At 58.0% G+C, this 21,650-nt stretch overlaps 1 protein-coding gene across 1 annotated transcript; it reads right to left on the bottom strand.

Annotated features, from left to right (window-relative positions):
- Nucleotides 1-8,696: 8,696 nt before the first annotated feature.
- Nucleotides 8,697-9,673, bottom strand: LOC117867615 (carbonic anhydrase-like). Its single transcript, XM_034752808.1, has one exon. It carries the CDS (start codon nucleotides 9,522-9,524, stop codon nucleotides 8,697-8,699), a length of 828 nt encoding a protein of 275 aa, XP_034608699.1. The 5' UTR covers nucleotides 9,525-9,673.
- Nucleotides 9,674-21,650: the final 11,977 nt, after the last annotated feature.

The following is a 21,650-nucleotide window of genomic DNA, read 5'->3' as shown; positions in this document are numbered from 1 at the left end:
TATTCCAGCTTCAGTGCTGTCTTATGAAATGCACTTGGTGGTACACCGTTCTGAAATGAACTTTATTTTATTTTACTTTATTTCTAAAAACATATGTTCTTATGTTCTTAACTTCAGTGAATGTTTAATTCTAACAGTCTTTTGTAACATTAGTTATGCTATCACACTGCATGCTACAAGACAGTAAATACTTATAATAGATATGGCTACAGGAGGGGGTGGGGTGTGTGTGAGTGAGTAAAAGGTGCTACTTTCATCGTTTCTGTGGAAATAAACACTTCTACTGTAAGAATAAAACTTGAAATAACACTTCTGGTTCATTTCGGAAAGTAGAAATTGAAAAGCCGGCCAAGCATGGCACTCATTCTGTACATGTGCAAACCCTCAAACAATAGAAATTCAGATGAAAAGGGGCCTCAAAACAGTCATGTTGAATCTTGGCTGAAGCAGTGTAAAGCTAGAAGCTTACGTTAGTGTGGCACAGCACACCCACATTCACCATTTTGTGTAATTTATGAAGGTTTAAAGGAAACACTCAAACTCCTGAGTCCCATGGACTGGTGGTGGTTACGTCTACACTACAGCTGGAGTGAGCCTCCCAGCCCGGGGAGACACTCATGCTAGTGAGGTGGATGTTGCAGCTACGGCAGAGCCTTGGGCTAACCACGTGAGCTCACCCCCACCATATGCTCTGGGTCTGAGCTCCTGTGCCTCACCTGAGGCTCTGCCGGAGCCGCAGAGTGCACGTAGCTATTTTTAGCGTGTCAGTGGAAGTCTGTCTACCTGGGCTGGAGGCTCTCTCCAAGCTGCGGTGCAGACAAACCCAGTGAGACCGTGTATGTTAACATTGCAAAAAACCCCACACAATCTGGTTAGCTGGCTTGGGTTAAATTATCAGTGACCATACGGCAGCTCCGCTTGACCTCAGACTCGCCGAGTGAGTTGAAGTCTGAAGGGTCGCCAACACTCCCCCTGCTAAGCCAAGTGAAAAGTTGAGTTGCAGTGCCTATGCTGCTGTTTCACGTGGGAGCTGACTCCAATTAAGAACATGGGGATTTTTGCACTGTGAATGTATCTTTAGGCTCCTAAGTACCTGAACCACTTTTGAAAATGGGGCTTAGGAGTCTAAATAGCTCATAGAGGTAATATCTGTAGCTGTAGCATTGTCATGACTCAAAGCTACAAAAGTTTCAGGGAGAATAACTGGACTTGGTGTAGGATTGGATTGTTTGGTTAGGAGTAGGAGTCACAAAATCAACTGAGAAGAACGGGTGGGTATTGGACCCACAAAGGTAGCTTTAAGTCACCGTTGAGCCTCCCCAAATTGGGCTATCCTGGCATTGGTCCAGTCTCCAGTGCAACTCGGAGCAGCCTTCAGGATGCTTTTAGTTCTTGACTGCACTTGGCCCCAAAGAGGCTGTTCTAGCTGCTGAGGTCACCAAGGTGCAGCAGTGCAGTTGGCAGGATAGTCGTGTAGGAGTCACTAAGTTATTCCGTGTCACAAGAGGCTCCCCTATGCTGGTGCGATCTGTCAGGTGCAAGTTAAATCAGTCCAGGCACAAAATCTACTTGCCCATTGTTTACAATAATAAATGTACTTTCCCTTACCTGTTCGGGTTCAGTAGGATTTCACAGGGCTGGTTCAGCGGTTTGTATTGTTAAGGTATACTGCAGAAGTGTGAATGACTCACCTGGAAGTGCCTGACCCTGAATGCTTGATGTTTCAGCCTTAATGTTGCATGAACAGTTTTTAAATTCATAATTAAATTGTACCTCTCCCCTCTATAGATCTTAGAATGGTCACAACCTTCCTAAAACCATCAGCAGTCTGCAGTCCGTGTGTTCAAGTGGTCTCCGCTGGATGATCTGATTCTCCTCTCTTTCACTAGCCACATTTGAGTGAAATTAATTCCTGCAATAGGGCCTTGCTCCTAATCACTACCAGAGCATGCAACTAAATTGTGGGGTATTTTTTTAGGCTTTTGTCTGTCTCCCATCTCTCAACTGTCCCTTATCATCTGGAGAGTAGTTTCACCTCTTGGATCTGCATTTCCCACCCTGCACCCCAAAATGTCCTGCTGGTTTTGGTGCATGTATCTAATAAATATTTATACCTAATGCTATTAGAGGTTCAGTTTGCAGCCGTTTTCAGCTCCCTGGTTTGGCTGTCTCTGTGGAAAGGGAGCATGTGCAGTCTGACTGTAAGATGAAAACTAGCCACTCTGCTGTTCGTCTCTTGTAAGATTAGATGTAATTCTGTCAGCCGGCTCTAGGATTCATTATGGTAGGGCTGCACTGAACAAAAATAAATCCCTTTACAGCAAGTTTAGCCCTGAGTGCAATTTATTCAGCCTCCTTTTACTTTCTAAATCTCTAGACTCTCGCTGAAAGGCAGGTATTTCAGTAGTGTTTCTTTGCATGTCCTAGGTGACCTACACCATTTATTTTTTTTAAGTCACCCTCCCCCTTTCCACTGTGCCCAATAAATCTCTCTCCATTTAAATGATGGAGCAGATCAAACAGGGCTGAATTTGGCTAAAATGTTCAACCTCAGCCAGGCTGATTATGATGTGTGGGCTGATCAATAGCGACAGACTGCAGGCAGAGAAGAGAGAATGATCCTGTGCATCTGCCATGCTTGATGGGGAAATATACACGAGATCTTTTGTGGATGTATGTGCTGGAAAGCACCTTCGAAAAGACCACTGTGTAAGGGAGAGGCTCAGGTCTGAGTGCTGTCAGAATGAGGGGAAGGCAAGGCTGATTAGCAGCAGGGCCTGGCAAGCACGGCAGCCCATCAGCCATGCAGTTGTGACTAATAGCTCGGATGACTACTTTAGCAGCTTGTTCGCTAGGCAAGGGCTGCTGCAGGACCAAAGTGATTAAGGTATTACGGAGATGCTGCTGCTGCAGTGTCTCTGACGTGACAGGGCCCTAGTGAAGTAGGGAGGTGTCTGTTCATAGGTGCTCTGCAAAAGCTTAAACTGGCTTATGAATGACTGAGAACAGTTGGCCTGATTGGGCTCCTGCTCTCAATCTCTATCCTCCTTGGACTGTGACAACTAGTGCATTGAAAACAGCAGAAACAGGAGGAGGAAGCCGGATGTAGTGCAGGTCGGCAATCACCATCACCTTCGAAATGGCCCAGGAGAGACTGGAAATGACCAGCCAAACTGCTTTTTAGTGTCCGTGTTTTCTAGCTACACGTCTGTTCCATTCCCAGACCTTGGTGAAATGTGCTGGTGGAAGGAGTTTGGGGCTCTGTCATCGAGGTATGGAGACCTCTCCCCCAAAACCACCCCACTCTTTAACACAGTTGACCTTTCTGATCGGCTGTTTTGACCCCATCCATGCATACGTGCTGAAGCAGCATTCTTTTACAAGCACCATGCCAGTGAGCTCACTGTAGAGTCTTGTACCACACTCATCTCTGTGATATCTAAGCACCTTGGTACATGCCATGTGCTGTAACCGTGGAGGTATATTTTTGCCTGATGTACATATGCTATTACAACAGTGAAGCGATTAACCCCATCCTGCCCAACCATAATGACTAGGACAGACAAGCTAGCAATCCAATAGCTCTGTTCTGCCTCACGCAGCCTGAGGTTTTTTTCCTTTGATGATTTACGTAGGACAGTGAGTTTGCTGAAGCCCAGACAGGGGCTCTCTGCATTTTAGTGAGGTTTGGATCGGATCGGAATATAATTGGCACGGTTAGGAAATGTCACTGCAGTTTAAAGACAGGTGAAGTGTCCCATACTGTATGTGGGAGCTTCCTAGAAATCCCTATGCCTCTCCTCTTGCTGTCAGTAACATAGCAAAGTGGTGTTGGTCAGGCCTGAGGTGCCTGGAGCCATGAGCTCACGGTGGGCTGTGGGGCAGGATGGAGATGACAGGGTTGCATTGCATTGACACAGCTGCTGGGTGAGAGGAGGCTGCTTGGCTAGGCTGGTGCCCTGGGGCAGGAGGTAACCCTGAGCATGGAGGTCCATTGCAGAGCTGAGTGAGGAGATGCTTATGCAACACTCCTACACCTGTTGCAAAGCACTTTTAAACAAATGGGGTGAAGGTAACATTTCAGCAGAGTTGGCCAGAACCGGCCCTGCACCGTGGACCCTTCAACCAACCACTGCTATATAAAGATTAGCTAAGTGCAAAGGGCTTTCTTTTCCCGGTACCAGCCACAAAGGGTTACAATACTTCCCTCATCCTGCATTGCAAATGAGCTGGTAAACACAGACTGGCCTACAGCCTGCCTTAGCGCTAACCCACTACATGGAGTAAACACCAACCCCATACCACCCCTTCCCAGCTGGCTCTCAAATGGTCAGGATTCTTTGGCAGTGCTCGCTTGGTCAGGATGCCCTAGTGGCTAGAACTGGCAACTGATCAGTACTCCTGTGGCACTCTGCTACTGCCTTTGGGGTTTGGGACAAGTTTCTCCAGGTGTAAAAGACACAACGTGCTTTGAGAGCCCTGCAGGACAGCGCCTAGGCCCATGCAAAGCATTGTGCTTGTTTTGCAGTGGTGCACGGAGCCGCTGGGTACTTGGTACCTGTGGAAAATGTAGTGGGCTTTGTAGGAGTGGAGCTCGCCAGCTCCCTGCCCCTCTGCTTCCTCCCTCCTCCTCTTTGGAGAGCTTCTGGGGGTGCCAGGCCCCTGATGTGAGAGGTAGCTGTTCTCTCTCCACACCTCTCCCCCATCTCTCACTTGGGGCTGAGATTGTCACACCCCTCTCGCTGCCTCCCTCCTCAATTGGCTTACAAGCTAGTCCCGTTTGGAGTGGAGGGGACCTGGCAAACAGACCCTTACACAAAAGGCAGGTTTCCACTAGTATTGGTGAATGGAGGTAATTCTACCCCTCCGGCCTCCAAACGCCCCTTGAGAATGTCGGGGTGAGTGATTCTCTCCCTCCCCAAGGGCGAGGTAGCTGTGAGGATGTGAAACACTATGGAAGTGTGCATCGTATCTTGAGGGGGTCCCTGGCGTTCTCTCCCTCTCGCTTGGTTTTGTGCTGAACCTGGGGGAGGCAGTTGGCTGAGACCGTCTCAGCGGGAAAGTGGTGGAGGTAATACTTTGTAATGCTCTAGAATAACCTGGGGTGGGGGGATTACTGACCCCGTGTAGGGTTGGTGAGCTCTGGCCATGTGAACTGATGGTGGGGGATGGTGGTGTATGAGTCTGTATAATAAACAGAAGGGTTGAATAATAGGAACTGTGTGTTCCTGGCAGGCTAAGGAGGGGCTGTTCTCCACCAATGGCCATATCCCTGTAGTGATGCCCACACTGCCTGAATAATTGGGTCTTGGCACCAAGGCACTTCACACTTTGCTGGAATTCATACCATCTGCTTCAGTCCAATGTCACATCCAAAACACTTGGGTGTCCTGCTCTCTACGTGGTGATGAACCCAGGCCCTAGCAGAGGTGGGTACTTCAAATTGCTTGGCCAGAGCAGGGATGGGGTTTGGCCTGTTTCTGTTCCAAGGGCAGGCTACTGCAGAAAAAGCAACCAATTTCATTGGCTTTCTTGAACTAGAGAGGAAACTGGTCAGGGTTCCAGGGTCCGAGCTACTGGACTAAAGGATGCAAAACTACTGTAGGCAAGGCTAAGACACCCTGCCTGGCTTAGGGACTTAGAACCGCATTCTCCAAGCTGGGGAGTGCCAGCCTAGCCTCAAAGATGCGAGACAGACAGCAGATCATTACAGCCTCTCCTGCCTCCACAGATCCTCAAACCATGCTGCTGTGTCTGAAATGATCAGTCGTTTCTTGATGCTTCCTTTCCTCCCCCCCCTTTGAGACTGACCCCTCATACGGCTGGCCTGGCCCAAGGAGCAGCTTCAGCATGCAGATGACAGGATGAGGAAGGCGCTTACCAGCCCACACTCCGTCTGTGTGCCTTTGCAACTCCTAGCTGGAGTATTTTAGGTCTAGGCAGAGACATGAGACACTCATCCACTAATCCATCCGTTTTCATTCCAAATCGGGGTAAACCTGCGGCTGTTCGGCTGGCGCGCTCACCCTCTTGCACTGACTTGCTGTGTGAGCTTGGACCAGCCGCCCTGTGTGGGTTCCCTAGCCCTTCGAGGCACTATTTACTCACTCCCCAGCCGGTTGTGAGGGTTAGTTGTTGAAGTCTCTGCACAGTGCTGTGTATAATTGGAACCTCACTGCTCCTGTACCACGAAGGCCTTCAGCCGACTCTCACTACAGCTGGATTCTAACAACATATGCCACTGTTGCTGTCTGGGTTTTGTTCTGACCATTTGCCTAAGTGGGTTTTCTGCTACCTCTGTGTGGTTTAGAAAGGCTATTTTCCTCCTAAGTTAGACAGTCTGTTTATAAATCCTCTGTGCAAACAAGCCTCTCTGAGCTCAGGGAGTGAGTTTGAAGAGGGGGGTGTTAATGTGCTGATGTTTCCCAAGGCAAATTGACTGGGCACATTTTGTGCAGTGTAACTCCCTCCCCCAGCAACACCCGTGTAAAGGGAGCTGCTGTGGTGGACTGGGAAAGTAGAGTTCAGAGTAGCAGCCGTGTTAGTCTGTATCCGCAAAAAGAAGAACAGGAGTACTTGTGGCACCTTAGAGACTAACAAATTTATTAGAGCATAAGCTTTCGTGGACTACAGCCCACTTCTTCGGATGCATATAGAAGTGGGCTGTAGTCCACGAAAGCTTATGCTCTAATAAATGTTAGTCTCTAAGGTGCCACAAGTACTCCTGTTCTTCTTCTTTTTTGGGAAAGTAGAGTACATGAGTGGAGATCACAGTAATGGAGGCTGCTCTTGCTGCAGCTATCAAGCAGTAGTTGACTGCACAGAGCGGAGGATGTGTTCGTGCTCACAGACCAGGCCTGACCCTTTGGGAAATGTGGGGTCTACTCCTGGCTCAGCTATAGATTTTTTTGTGAGCCATTGAGTCACTTCTGTGCCTTGCGTCCCCCTCTCTAAGAAAGGAGGCGGATTCTAAATGAATTGGTGTTTGTAGAGCGCTTGGAGCGCCTCTGCTGAAAGGCAGACGTACACCGTAATACGATATTTCCCTACTAAGCCTGTCCCTATTGCTTTCACCTGCACCAGCTAGTTCACTTGCCTGTCATCTGGCCTCTTTCTCCCTAGCAGCTGAGGTCTCAGGGCAGTAGAGTGGGGGTGATGCTGTAACAGGTGGAGGAAGCGGATTTGGATCTGTCACTGTTTCTTTCCTATTCCATTTGCAGGCCTGCTCTAGTATGTGTCCCCATCACCCAATTGCCCATCTTCCCTAGGTCTCCCAGCCCAAGTGTGCCTGGCTTTTCCAAACCCCTTTCTCTTTAGCAAGTGCCAAGACCTCTGAGGCCTGCTCTTCCTTCTCTCCTTGAGCAAATGTTCCCTTTTCCCCCACAGGGAGGAATATTTCAGCCCTTTTGCTCTAGCTCTGAGGCCTCTCTTCCTGGTCCAATTCTGTTGTCATTTGTTTTCTTATGATGCCACCTGGTGGTCCAAGTCTTTCATAACCCTGGGTTTCTAGAGGGATGCTGCTGTTGTCCAAGGCGTTATGGTAACAGCTTTGCACTCAGATCTCTTTCCCCTGCTAACTGGGTGTTGGGGGTATTGTCACATGAAGCCAGCCTCATTATATATAGTCTCTCCCTCTTTTGTCCATGTAGCTTATCAGGTGCCTATCAGCGTAGTTCTGTTTGGGGTTGTTTTCAGACACTCACCAGCCAGGCCGTGGAAGTTGTTAGAGACCGGGTGAGTGCTTCTCCCCTTCCCCCTCTTGTCTTAGTTCTAGCTGTCACTGTCCTAAGAAAGCCAAACAAGTAAGACTTGCATTTCCTGCTGCACGGGGCAATGTCTGGTCATTTTCACGAGGGGCGTGCTATCTGCCTGGGCTGCTTGGTGCTAGCGCTGTGTGCTCCAGGCCTGGGAGTTTGACCTGGGGGCTGGCAGAGTGTTGGACTCCAAGGCCACTGGAGTGGCAGCAAGGACACCTCTGTCCTTCAGCTCCCTGAAGAACTCACATGTGCTGGCGTGGGGAAGATGCTTGCAAGAGTCAAAGCTGTACTAGTGAAACCTACATCTATTTTCAAGCTGGTTTACTTAACGCCCTGTGTACCCATGCCCAGTTTGGTTTAAAAGGAGCTTGTTTGGGTTTATTTAGATACTGACCTGCCTTTAATTAAACCCCACTCTATATCCCCCGTGTGTAACAGTTTAAGACACACCTGGACCCATTCTGGGGCCGTAGGCTGGGCTCTCCTGTGCCTGTTACAAGTGCTGTGGGCTCTTTACCCCTGCTGGGGGGGGGATGCCGGATGCTGCCCTGGGGTGAATTTTGTTAAAGCTTCATCATGAGGGAGGGGGTGGGGGTCTCACTGGTCCCTAATGTGGTGGGAAGAGCCCTTTCCCATCCTTGCTGTAGCCCCTGGGCAGTCCCTGTACACCCCCTCTGCCATGCTCGGGGCTGGGTGCCCCACAGACCCCGCCCCGGGGGGAGTTTAGCGTATGCCCAGAGCTATTGTCCCAGGGCTGGCAGAGATCTGTGCCACCCCGGCCCCCAGGATCCCGCCTGGCCCCTCCTGCCCCGGCTCCCCTCTCCCGAGGCCGCTGTCCCCAGGGGGGCGCTCCGAGCCCGGCCTGCGCGGGGGAAGGAGGCAGGCTGGGGGCAGCGTGGCAGGGCGTTTATTGAGCAGCCGCCGGGCCGGGCCGGGCGCTCAGCGGAAGTTGGCCCGCAGCTCCCGGCCGTGCAGCGGCTGGCACGGCCGCCAGTTGTCCTGCAGCGGGCAGGGCGGCTCGCCGGCCGCGCTGCTCAGGAGGCCGCGCAGGGCGCCCAGCTGCTCGGCGCCGATGGCCACGGGCTCCCGCAGCACCAGCCAGGTGACGCTCTCCAGCAGCGGCGGGGTGGTCAGCGAGCCCGGGTACGTCCAGAAGTCGCCGCCGGCGGGCAGCAGCTCCCGCGGCTGGAAGGCGGGGCAGGGCGCCTGGGTGCCCCGGGTGCGCACGGAGCCCAGCGCCCCCAGCAGCGGCTGCAGGGCCGGGCAGGGCGGGCCCAGGCGCAGCAACACGGCCACCACGGCCAGCCCGTCGGGGCGGCTCAGCGCCTCGCTCAGCTGCGCGTAGCGGGCCCGCCAGTGCACCACGTGCAGCTCGGCCGGGAAGCGGCGCCCCTCCAGCGTGTGCTCCGAGCCCTGCTCCGGCCCCGAGCCCCAGTGCAGGTGGAGCTGGGCCAGGCGGTAGGGGCCCGCCAGGGGCCCCCCGGCCAGCGCCGCGCCCTCCGCGAACTGCACCTGCACCGTGTGCCCGCTGTTGGCGAGGCTCTGCGCCGCGGCCGCCTCGTAGCTGAACTGCAGCGGCCGCAGGGCGGCGTCGTAGCGGGTGTCCTGGGCCCGGATGTCCACGGGGGACTGCCGCCGCCCCCGGGCCAGCGGGAAGTGCTCATGCCAGCGCTCCGGGCCGTCCTCGGGGCCGTAGCCCCACGCGTGGGACGCGGCTCCGCCTGCGCCCCTGGAGCCGGGCCTCCCGCACCAGCCCCAGCAGCTCATGGTGACCCGGCCGCCTGCGCTGGGCGCCGGCCGCGACTGTCCGGTCAGCGCCCGTCACAGCCCGGGGCGCCGCCGCTTGCCCTGCGCCCGGTGCCCACGTGGCGGCGCTGTGGTCCCGCGGGGCGGGGGTCTGCGCAGGGCGCCAGGCTGCCCCAAAGGCCGCGGCTCTGGGCCCCTTCGGGGTGTGATTTGCCCGGCGCACCCCGAGTGACACCTCACTCCCGGCAGCGCCCTGTCACTGGCACCGGCCGCCTCCACGGTCAGACACAGCCACTGGGCCAACACTTGGGTGCACAACCCACGAAAGCTTATGCCCAAATAAATCTGTTAGTCTTAATGTGCCACCAGACTCCTCGTTGTTTTTGTAGCTACAGATAACGCGGCTACCCCCTGATACTTGAACCCAGAGCTGGGGACACGTGTGTGTCTGGGTGAAGTGTCAGTTTGTGCTGAGTTTGCTGGTGCCTTCTATGTGGCCTGCTGTAAAACTCCACCATATCTAGAGGAGTTGTTACCCCCTGCAAGCCCTGTGCGGACCCCTGGGGTATGTGTACCCCTGGTGGAGAACCACTGCCCTAAAGGATCCCTGCATCTGTCCTGGTCCACCCCATCCCCCCGTCCCCCAATGTCAGAGGCTGCCGGTCTGGGCCCAGGTGTGAGTCACAGGAGTGGGACAGGGCAGGACTGGGTGGGCGGCAGGGCTGGAGCACAGGCGGAGAGACCAGTCACTTCCTCCTGACTCATGTTCCTTTCCCTGTGGATTTGTCTCTCCCTGTGTGCCCTCGGCCCCCAGCCTCCCTGGAGAATCTCCCCAGGCAGGTCCACCGGGATCCCCAGACATCCAGGACAGGGGCTGGGATGGGGGTTTCTCTTTGCTGGAAATATGTTTATTTTCTCCTCTCCTGCTTCTAGTATGTGCTCTGAATGCTCCCAGCCAAGGGCCAGGAGCAGCCCAAGACCCACTTGCCTGGGCCTCTCACGCACTCGGAGGCCCCATGCCCCTTGACCAGTTCTTGCGCCTGCTCAGGCATGAGACACACTTCAGAGGTTTTCCCACCCTGTTCAACAAGGCAGGGAAGCAAAGGCTCCGGGAGCCCCTCCGCCCCAGGGGGCCAGCACTTCCCAGCCCCGCCAGGCATCTGTCCCAGCTCCCCTTGCAGCCTGTGCCCGCTGCTCCCGGGCACCTGCACATGCTCCAGCCTCAGGAGCTTGCAGGATTTTCCTCTCCGAAAGCCAGGGAGGCCATGCAGCGCCACAGTGTGAACGGACAGACACACACTCGGGCTGCTCTCAGTGCCACTCCAGCCCTGCGAGGATTAGCCTGACAAGGCCAAACACAGGCTTGGAAGGGCCGTTTGCCGGCTGAGTGGGAGAGGCTCGTGATTCCACTGGAGCCCTGTGGTCACGCTGTTGGAGACAGATGCTGTATTGGGATGGGGGCTTGCTGCCGCGGCTGTTCCCATGGGTGGGCGTTGCGGTGCGGTGCCCTTCCCATTTCTGTAGCTGCCTGCTGAGGCCCTGGCTCGGTCACAAGGGCCAGTGGACCTTGGTTTCCTCCCACCGGCATCAGGAAGTGAGCACAGGACAGCTTAGCGAAGGTCCGGGGTCACTTCGGAGGATGGGATAGTCTTGGGAGTCGGGGATGGCCGGGGACAGTTCGGGGTTCAGCTGTGGAGTGTGGGAGACGGCCTGGGGTTCACCTCACAGGGTGGCTGCTATTCCTGCCTCCCAAACCAATCCGGCCCCCTGCTTTTGCCTCTGGATTCTGATGGCGGGTGTTGCGTTTTCCTCTAGCTTTCCTGGCAGGATCGGGAAGAGCTGCGGGACTTTCCCTGGGAACAAGAGCGGGGTGTAGCCCATTTGCGGTAAAGCGGCTCCAGGTGAGATCACCGCGCTCAGCACAGCCCATCTGCCCAGCCTGTGGTGCCTCAGTCCTATGCCACTTGCCTGCTGGTGCTGCCACTACTCGAACAGCCAAATTCTCTGTCGCAGGCCAGGGCGGCTTCCCCCTCGGAGCCGAGCCGAGCCGAGCCGGTGTGCGCCTGAGAGCGAAGGGCTGATGGTGTTGGGAAGGGTGAGGCACATGGACAGGGCTTCTGCCGTGTGGCATGGAGCTGAGCTCTTCAGCTGCTGCTGCGTTCTGAGCCCCTGATGTCAAGTGTCCGGCTCCTTTTATGGCACGCTGAAGCCGTTACGTCTCATGGGAACACCCAGGGCACATCTGGGCACTTTCAGCTCAGACCCAGGGGTTACAAACCCCACGGGCAGCTTTCCCTTCTTGCTCAGGGCCCTGGCATGTTTTGTGACACGATCCCTGGCTGGCTGTCACCTCCTAATAGCTGGGTTGGCAGGGGAGGTGGGCAAGTGCCCCCCCCCCCCGCCTAGTGACCAGCTGTGTGTCCTGATCATGGCAGCTTTCTGCCCCCTCTTGCCCCCTGGGCATTCAGGACCTTTCTCCTTCCCTTCCCTCCAGGTCAGTAGCAGCAGCAGTGAATCACCTCCCCAGAGCTAGGAAGCAAGGTCAGGATGGAAGCCAGGCAGCCCTGTGCTCACCAGCCATTTCCTAGCGGCCTTCCCTGGGGCTTTGCGCGCGCACACACATCCTGAGAGCCCCCAGGCAGCCCCAGGACTTTCCGGGGCAGCAGCAGAACTATTTCCTGCCTCTCTCCTCCCCCACCTCTCAGTCATTTCCTCTCTCTGTTTATTTTCACTGCTGCGCTCCTTGTCTCCCCTCCTGCCTCAGCAGGCCCCATCTTCTCAAAACAGGACCCCTGTGCCCCCTGATTCAATCCCCTCCTGAGTTACAAACCTCCCAGCTCTTCCCACCCAGCCAGTCTGCTGCAGCCTCCGGCCCCAGAGCACGAGGACTCTCAGCTCTGAGCTGAGATCGGCTTTGCAGGGACCACAGCCTGCTCCTACCCACGCCACTGACTCCAGCATGGCTCAGGCCCCTTCCTGCCCTGGAGTCTAGAAGGGCCCAGGTCCTGCTTGCGGGTGGAGTCCTGGGCCCCCAGCCTGCACCAGACGGCAGATAGTCCTGCCGTGCTACCAAAGGGGGACAACTGCTGGGAGAGCCACCGTGGCCATGGAGCTGCTCCTGGTGGGGCGTAGCTGAGGGTGAGGCCAGCACAGCGACTTTTACTGGTGCCCCATAGGAAGCACGGCTGGTCTCACTGAGCTGCCTCCAAGGCACCTGCTGCCCCTCCTTCCCCCAGGCCGCAGCCCCCTCTGCCATCCTAATGCAATTAGTGCTCATTACATCCAAGATTTACATTTCACCCTAATTACCCTACCTGCCTCCATATGGCTGTGCCCCGTCTCCTGTCACTCGCTACTGCGCTGCCTCCATCGGAGCCATACCCTCAATGTGTCTGGGGATGAGGGGACAGATGCTGCTGGGAGCCCCTGTCCCAGGGCTCACTGCTGGATGCCTGGCCAGGGAGAGCTGTGAGGGCCTCTTGCCTGCCCGCGCCTGTTAGCACGGAAATGCTGCTAGCCCGCTCGGCCGCGCCGGCGCCCCAGCAAGCCGCGTGGGCGCAGCCTGTGCCCCAGGCTGCCAGCGGACGGCTCGGGAACCAGCAGCAGGGCTCTGTAAGCTGGAGCGGTTTGTCTAGGGTGGGGCTCCTCATGTGTCTGTGCTGGGCCTGGCAGCAGAACAAACCTATCGCTTCAGTGGTGTCCTAGCCAGACTCCTGTGCACAAGCAGCAGATCTCCCCTCGGCTGGGTCAGGAGGAGTCCCCCAGAGATGCTCTGGGCCATGCTTGCCTCCCATGTGCAGACAGTGCACAGTCCTGCCCTGTCCTGCCTGCATTCTGCCACCCCCTGTGTCCCTCCAGGGGAAGCCTGGAGCCTGGACCAGGCAGCCTGAAATGAGCTTGCCAGGGTTGTGTGTGTGTGGGGGGGTATTGGTGCCTTTAAAGTCTGAGCCCCGTGCCCGTCTGCCAGCTCCCCACTCAGCTGTCTCCAGGAGCCGTTTATTATTCAGTGTGCAGAGGCTCTTAGTGACGGCTCAAATTCCCCTTCCGGGAAGGCGAGCGATGAACCCCTCTCCGTCCATTACTCAGAGTGATAAACGGCTCTCCCCGGGGCCGTCATTGGAGCTCTCCATCACGGGGCGTGAGGTGGAACCGTGGGAGCCGGGAGCACCCACGGGCCCAGGCTGTGGAAACCCAGCTAGGCCGCGCTCTGTCTCGGCTTAGGAGCGGAAGAGGGGGATGAGGCTTAGCTCTCACCACGCAGGGCGGTGCCCCGGTCCCCATTATCCCAGCCAGCACACAAGGCTCTCACACGCCCTTCCCAGCCGGGCTGCATGGAGGTAGCAGAGCCACCCCCTGCCAGCTCCTCACACCTTCATCCAATGGCAGCATTTAGGGCACAGCCGGGCACTCCCAGCTCTGGGCATGGGGCGCGCGGACCCCTGCGTCCTGCACATGCCCTGCTGACTCCAGGCTGGAGGGTGACTCACCAGATCCAGGCACTGCCACCACGTACTCTCACGTGCCCAGAGACACACCGACCCCCCCAGCACCGAGTGACACGCTGGGGGATGATCTCCGCCCTGCTGCCAGCCCAGGCCCCACGCTGGGTGTATCACAGCAGGGGAGAGGCCATGGCACAACCAGCAGAGGGGAAGTTGAGCCAGCAAGGGGACGGAGGGACACAAACACCTGGCTGCCATCTGGCCTTGCTGGGCCTGTAACACACACGTCCAGCCCAGCCCTCTCCCCCTCTGCTGCTGCTGCTAGCCACCTCTCCCATGGCCTCAGCCCTCCCGGGCCCCCACAAAAGGAGATCACACATGGGCCGGGAAGCATCCCTCTCTCCAGCTGCTGTCCCAGCTGGGAGTGCTGTGCGCCAGGGATAATGGGATAATCACCTTAAACTGGGGCAGCACTAATGCAATTGTGGGATTAGCAGGCTGGAAAGGTGACACCCCCCCAGCTGAGCTGAGCTCTGCCCACCCTGGCTCCATTTGCCTCCGTTCCTGTGATCCAGGGGGGTGGGGCAAAGCAGAGAAGTCCCCCCAGCCAGCAGCAGTGGGCCTGGCTGGGGGAGTATTTGGGCTGACCAGCAGTGTTCCCACGGCTGCTCCCTAATCAGTGCTCTGAGCGCAGGGAGGTGGTGCCCTGGCCTCCCCTCACGCCCAGCTAAAGCCATGCCCAGGGCCTTATTACTGAAGACAGGTCACAGAGCAGATGCCTCTCTCTCCCCGGCAACCCTGCTCTGCGCTGGGACAGGCGCTGGGGAGGGTCCGAGCTGAAAGAGCCACATGGAGCCCTAGGGCATTTCCTCTGCCCGCCACCTGAGCCTTTGCCCTCCTCCCAGACTGGCCTGTCCCCGCGCCGGCCTGGGAAAGCGACGCCCTTGGTTGGGTGGCAGAGTGGCTGACTGTGCTTTCAATTAAACCTGCTCCGCGTTTAAGGAAAACTGATGCAAGGTGTTGTACTTAAAGTACTGCACAGGGTCTCTTCAGGGGGAATAAGACAAAACGCCACATTTATTAGTAATACATGTATTCATTAACACTGTATCATATGCATATAATATATTACACACACACACACACTCCGTCTTGTTGTTACCAATTAGTTGCTCCCCTTAACTTCACTGGCCAGGTGAGTTAGATGGGGGAGGGGGTGGAGCCGGGCTTCTGCCGATCCGGATCGATGCTCCCATGTTGACAAGACGAGACCCGGGGTCCTCTGCAAGACACCTCACTTTTATAGCAGCTTTCCTCTTATGCAAATCTATACCAGATTCAAACTCTGTGTCTGTGTTTATTGGTCCTTTGTGCTGCTTTCTTTTGAGTGTTGTCCCAATGCTGCAAAGAGGGTGTTTCCAAAAGAAGGTGCTTGCTTCTAACCCCCGAGGCTGTCGGTATGTCTGCTTGTCTTTAATGAGCCCACTTGACACGTTTTATTGTCTTTGGGTCTGGCTCCCAGCCCCTCTCCAACAGTTGAGGCTGTCTGGAGGTGCTGCCTTCCATGCCTTGCTCATCCACACCTCATTCATTCAACAGGGCAATTGATTAAGAGTTGGGGGGAGAGCTCTTGTTCTACTGCTAGCAAAAAGAAATTTTTCTTCTATCTTATTCTATCCTTAGGGGCTATAATATTCTACCAAGGGCAATGCAAAGTTTCTAAGTGAGGCTTTGATACAAAGTTCCATGAAAACAGAGGTCACACGTAGGTAGACCCACCACAAGGTTATATGAAGAGGCACAATGTAAAGTCATATGAAAATTATCAGAGATTTATCTACAAAGGCTGATGTAAACGAGTGAGTGCATCCACCCAGCCGGCGGAAGCAGGGTCACTCAGTCGTGCTAAAGCCCTCCCTTAAACCAATCTGGTGCAACGCGGGGTCTCTGGGTTCAGGTTCTGCTTGGGGTACAGAGAGGGCACAGCTGCGAACACCTGCGGGCGCAGGCAGGTGGTGGGGGGTTGGGCCCTGCAGCCTCTCCCTCTCTCCATGCAGCTGTGGGGTGGGGGACTGAGCGGGAACCAGGGCACCTGGGTTTTATTCCAATTGTGCCATTGATTTGCTGGGTGATCTTGGGTAAGTCCCCTCCCCCTGTGTGCGGCACAGCTAGGGTCACGGACTGTGTGTGGTGCCCGCTTAGGGCCCTCAGGGTTACGGGGCTGATAGCTGGGGGTGACTTTCTGACTGCCAGGAACTGTGACTCCCAGTGGCCTCTTTTGCTGGGTCCTGCCCCCAGCCAGGGCTCTGGCTCCAGCCGCTCAATCCCATGTAGCAGCACAAGCACTAACTGGTGCCCAGACACACGCGTGGCAGGCCCAGGCCAGCCCCTTTCCATCTCACTAATGACAGTAATTGTGCCCCGTTGGCTCCAGCGCTGCTCTGGGTCTTTATTCCCCTCCTTGCCTCGCCTCACCCTTGTCTGCTTTGAATTATCGCCCTGTCATATGCAAATGGCACTTTAATTACAGCCAGGCTAATTAGGAGCTGGCAGCCCAGCCCTGTACAGTCACCCTGTGAGGGCTCTAGCTGCTAACGAGCGGCGGTTTGCATGGGGAGCGAGCAGCTCTGGGGAAACACCAAAGGGGCCAGCGACCAGGTGCTCCTCAGCAGTTCCCCGCAGCAGCTGGCAGCCCTTTGCCTCCTTCCGGGGGGATTTCCTCCACTGGCCGCGGGCTGGGGCTGATGCTCAGTTCCCCTCCCTGCTACCCTGCAGGCCCTGCTGCCTGACACCCTGGGGCAGGCGGAGAGTCCGCAGCTCCTTCGCCAGGCCGAGTGCAGGGATTCAAGGGGTGCAGCGAGACGTGACCCCCCCCTCTGGTCCTGGGGAGCTGTTAGCTCCGCTGCCCAGCCAGGCTCCAGGGCCTGGGGAGATTCACACCCCACACAGGGCCAGCACCGGAGGGCACTTATATAGCAACCCTCCTCCACCCCCATGAGCAGCAGAAAACTCCTGGACTGGCAAACAGGCACCCCCAGGCCAAGCCGCCTGGTTCTGTACCGAGCCACGCAGAGCGGTGGGAATTGGGGCGCTGTGGGGCCTGCAGGGGTGGTGATGAGCTGCTGCCCTCCCCCCATCCCCGTGGCTGGTCCTAGCCCTCCTCCCCTCAGTGCCCTGAGCTTGAAAGGCTCAGCAGGGTCACAGGAGAGACCTGCTGCTGCAGCCAGGAGTGCGGGGAGCCCAGCTGGGGACTGTGTCTCCAGCTCCTGGTCTGGTGGGGCAGGGAACAGCAGAGACCGGAGGGTGGGCGCTTGCTCAGCTGCAGAGCCTGGTTAGAGCATGTGCCCAGCCAGGGCCCAGGGCATCGATGCAGTGGATTCTCCACCTTGCAGTGTCCCCATGCCATGGCCACCTCATCCTTCTGCACCCCACACTGCCCCTTGGGGAACTCCCACCCCGGTCCCCGCACACCCACAGGCCTCCCCACAGACACAGGGGGCTGCCCTGAGGGGCAAGGCAGATGCCCGCACCACTACTCAAGGGTCACGTCCCTCCCCAGGCTGCACAGGGGGCTGGCACTGGGTTACAGGGATGCTACCACCCCGGCCTTGGAGCCCAGCCAGGATCATGCCCCAAGCCAAGGCCAGGCAGGAGACAGGGAGTTGCCACTGGCTGCCAATGCCCCTGTCTCTGCCACGCACTAGAAATGGGGCCAGAACTGCACCGGTCTCTCAGCCCAGGCTGGGCAGCGCTGGTGTCTCCAGAGCTCGGCGCTGGCTTGGGCCTTTGCACTGCCTGCCCAAAGTCACCCCGGCTGCCCTGCTCAGCTGGGCCGGACGCAGCTCCAGCCTCACCTGCCCATGGAGCCCCTGGGGGCCGTGCTGGCGGAAGAGACTCCGTGGGGCTGGTGTTGAGCTGTTGGGGGCAGCCCCTCCCCCATCTCTGAACTGACTGCTTCGAACAATGGGGGGCGGGGGGATGGAGCAAGCTGCCGCCTGGCACTCAGCGATTATTGAATTACCCACCTCCATCTGAGCCCCATCTGCTCGGAGTATGTGGGTCAGGGATTAGCGCTCCGGCACTTCCCGTCTGACCCGGGGGCTCCCCACCCCTTTGCCACAGCCCCGCCGCACCCCCCTTTCGCAAAGCTGCCCCGCTCAGGTCTGGGTGTGGAGAAGGGGCAGTTGGCTCAGGGCCCTGGGGGAGACGTCTCCCTCCCCCGCCGAGATGGGAGCAGCGCTGGCGAGGCGGTGGGGTCTCCCCCGCGGGGTGACAGAGAGCGGGTGTCTTTCGAACCGGGTCACTCCAGCTCAGCCGGGGCGCTGGGGCCAGCGCAGGGCTTGCAGGGGTAGCTCGCTGCCTGAGTTGTGCGGGAGGCTGGACTGGATGAGACTGGCCTCTCTCCTGGCCACAGTCTCTGGGCTGCACGTATGAGGGGAGGGGGCTTTACACCCCACTGTCTCAGCAGGTCGGGAGCAGATAGGCCTCTGCCTCTGATTTTAGCTGTGCCCATCACAGAAATGCAGCCACCTCTGAGTTAGAACACGGCGTCCCCCAGTGCAGAGCAACAGGGCCTAGTTCTGCAGCATGGACATGGCAGCTCAGTGGGCCTCTGTGCCAGGAGCCCCTCCCAGGGCCTGACCGTTTCAAAGCTGGGGGAGGGCGGGGGAGCAGAGCCCTCTCTGGCCTGAGGGGCTGAGCTCTGTGCTGTGTCCCCCGCCCTCCGGGGCCTGGCTGCTAAGCCCCGTGGCCTGCACAGCTGATAAAAGCCAGACTGCCGGGGGCCGGGGGCCTGGGGCAGGGGCGGGGGCCAGCAGGCGCCGGGGCCTTGGTGCGCTGCAGTGTGACCGTGGGCCGGGGCCTAGACCTTTCCAGCACAGCCATGGTCGGGGCCCTAACGGCTCGTGCTCAGCGCGGCGCTTATCTCTAGGGCCAGGATGTGGGGGGATCCAGGGGGCTTGCTGGGGCGGGGGGGGGGGGGGCCCCGGGGGGGGGGCCCCGCCCCCCCCCCGCCTTGTTTGTGGGCGCCGAGCCCCCCCCCCTCGCCGGCCGGCCGCCTGGGTTTTTTTTTGGGGGGGGGGGGGGGGGGGGGGCAGTGCAGACCCCCAAGGGCTCGAGAGAGCAAACGAGTGTCCCCTGCCCCGCTCCGCCCTTGTCCCTGAAGCCCACCCCACAGCCCCCATCCTACCCTCGCCTCCCCCAGCACTGCTCGCTCCTGTTTGCCCCCAGGCAGCCCACTTTGGCGCCTGGTGCTGGTGAGAGGTGCAGGGGCCCCGCAGGGCATGGCTCCCCTGCAGCTAGGAGCCAGATGCCTGCCTGCCTGCCTGGTGGACAAACTCTCACAATGGGCTCTGCCCAACCTGCTCAAATCGCCTGCAAGCGCACCCCCCCCGCCAGCTGCACACGGCCCCGCCCTGCCAGCTGAGCACACACCTAACGACCCACTGACGAGCCATTGGGGGCAGCTGTGGGGAGCTTGTTTCACCTTGGGTCCAGGGTGAAGCACACGCTGGAAGAGCTGTTCCCAGGGCCCCGCTTGGGAGGAGCGACAGGACACCTGCAGTGTGAGGTCAGGCATGCTGAGCAGGGGGATCCCCCCCTTAAAACAGGGGGTGTTGCGGGAGCTTTGTGTGCTGATGGGGAGAGCGGGGGTAGAAGCCGGGGGCGCATGCAGGGGTGTGGGGTGGGCAGGGGCTAGGGCAGGCCGGACCAGCTGGGGCCAGGGTATGGCATGAGGTGAGTGCAGCATTGAGGGTGGTGGCTGCTTGATGCATGGCTGAGCGGCGCCGGCTCACCCTCCCCTTCAGCGGTGGCGCTTACTGCTGCAGACTCCCAGGTGGGGGTGATGGGGCAGCACTGGGCCCCCTAGGCCAGCAGGGCTCTGCTCAGTAGCTGGCATGGGGATGCCCCAAGCCAGGCCCTCTGTGCTGGCGCCCACTAGCAGGGCTGGAGGAGCGTGAGGCGAGTCCCATGCCCCTGCAGCCGGGCCTGGGCCCAGGGAGATGCCGCGGAGAATTCCCGCAGCGCCCAACCCATCGCTGGCACCATCAGGAGCCCTGCTGGATGCGCTGTGCCAAGGGGCCTTGCCCACTTCACCCTTCGGCTCTGGGACTGCTTGGGGGGCGGTGTCTGCATGCCTGGACTGCACCTTTCTCTGCTGTGGTGGGGGAGCAGCTGGGCCCCTAGGTTGTAGGGCAAGATGCTGCTCCTGGCTGTTCTCTGCTGGGGGTGGGCAGGGGTGACTCCTGGCACCATTGTCCCCACTTGGCCGGGGGGGGGACTGGGGCTGGGGGGATGGGCTGGCTGGGCAGGATGCACCCGGCCATCAGGGGGGATGGCCCCCATTGCAGGGGGGGCTGGGTGAGTTGCATGGAGGCCTTGCTCTGCCCAGGGCTTCCAGCTGCAGCAGCTCCCACCGGCTGGGCCCCCGGAGCTCTCAGGATCTAGTTACAATCCAGCCTGTGGCCACAGCTAGCGGGAAAGACACAAGTTATTACAGCGTGCCCCTTGCCTGGCCTATCTATACCTCTGGTTTCCAAGAGAAAACAGCCCAGCCCAGCTGCGGGGGAGCAGCGGCCAGAGCACAGCCTGGCCCAGCCCAGCCCGGCGCACGGCCCGCACACAGCCCAGGGCCCAGCGCAGCTGAGTTGTCTGCCACGTCCCTTCCCTTAGCTCCATGCTCAGCCCTCTGGCTGCCCGGTGCCCGAGGACAGGCGGCTCCAGGGCCGGATAGGCTTCTGGCCCCTCGAGCAGATGGGCCAGTGCATTAGGTCGTGGGCAGGGACGTGCAGGCAGCGGAGAGCTGTGGCTTGGAGAAGCTGGTCCTGGCATTACAGAGCAGCCACCTCCGGCCAAAGGGGCTGGACTAGGCAGCAGGGGCAGCCGCTGGCAGAGCTCCGACGAAGCCACCTCAGTCGAGCTCCTGTGCGTTTGGGAACAGGCTGAACTTTCTCCTGCAGCTTCAGGCAAATTCTGAGCCAGAGGGAGGGGCTGGCCTCCCTAATCAGTAACTGCAAAGCCCAGGCCAGATCTCTGCTGGGCAGCACCTTCCCTGAGGTACATGCAGTCCAGCGGGGGGGGGGGACTAGTGCTTTCCTCTGCCTTGTGGAGCAAGGGGGCAGAGGTAGTTGAGGAGAGGTCTTGACAGTGAGCGCTCTATCTTCCTTGCCAGGGGATGATCAGCAGTGCAATAGTTAGTGTTACCTGCCTCAGACTGTCCTCATTAGGGACCAGAGTCAACGCCCACTGAGCTGACTGGGGGAGTGCTCCCCCCTCTCAGCGAGTGGGCGGGATGGTTGCAGACAGGTGGTGGATGTGCTGCTTGGGGCACTGTGCTGGCAGGTTTTCTTTGCATCCCACACAAATGTACATTTGTGTCAACAAAAGCTCAAAATGCTGCAGCCCCAGCCACCCTGCTAACACGACGTCCCTGCCAGACCCGGGCACTGAGCTGCTCTGATGGGGTGACTTGTGCCCGTCCCTTCAGCTTTTACCTTACCCGCCCAGACCCATTTTGGGCACCCATCAGCTAGAAAAATGCTATTGCTACCACGTTAGGCACATACCCGGGGGGATGTGGTTGGTGGCAGTTTTTCTGTATCAAAATGTTACTGGGCATCCAATCTGCGAAAACATCACGGCACCCAAAGGGCCATGCCGCGTCAAAACAGAGTCTAATTGTGCCCACAGTTGGCAGAAAGCTTCT

The sequence above is a fragment of the Trachemys scripta genome, chromosome 18, assembly GCF_013100865.1.
Source record: "Trachemys scripta elegans isolate TJP31775 chromosome 18, CAS_Tse_1.0, whole genome shotgun sequence".
NCBI classification, from domain to species: domain Eukaryota; kingdom Metazoa; phylum Chordata; order Testudines; family Emydidae; genus Trachemys; species Trachemys scripta.
Note: the sequence above shows the minus strand (reverse complement) of the source record. Positions and strands in the feature narration are given on the sequence as shown.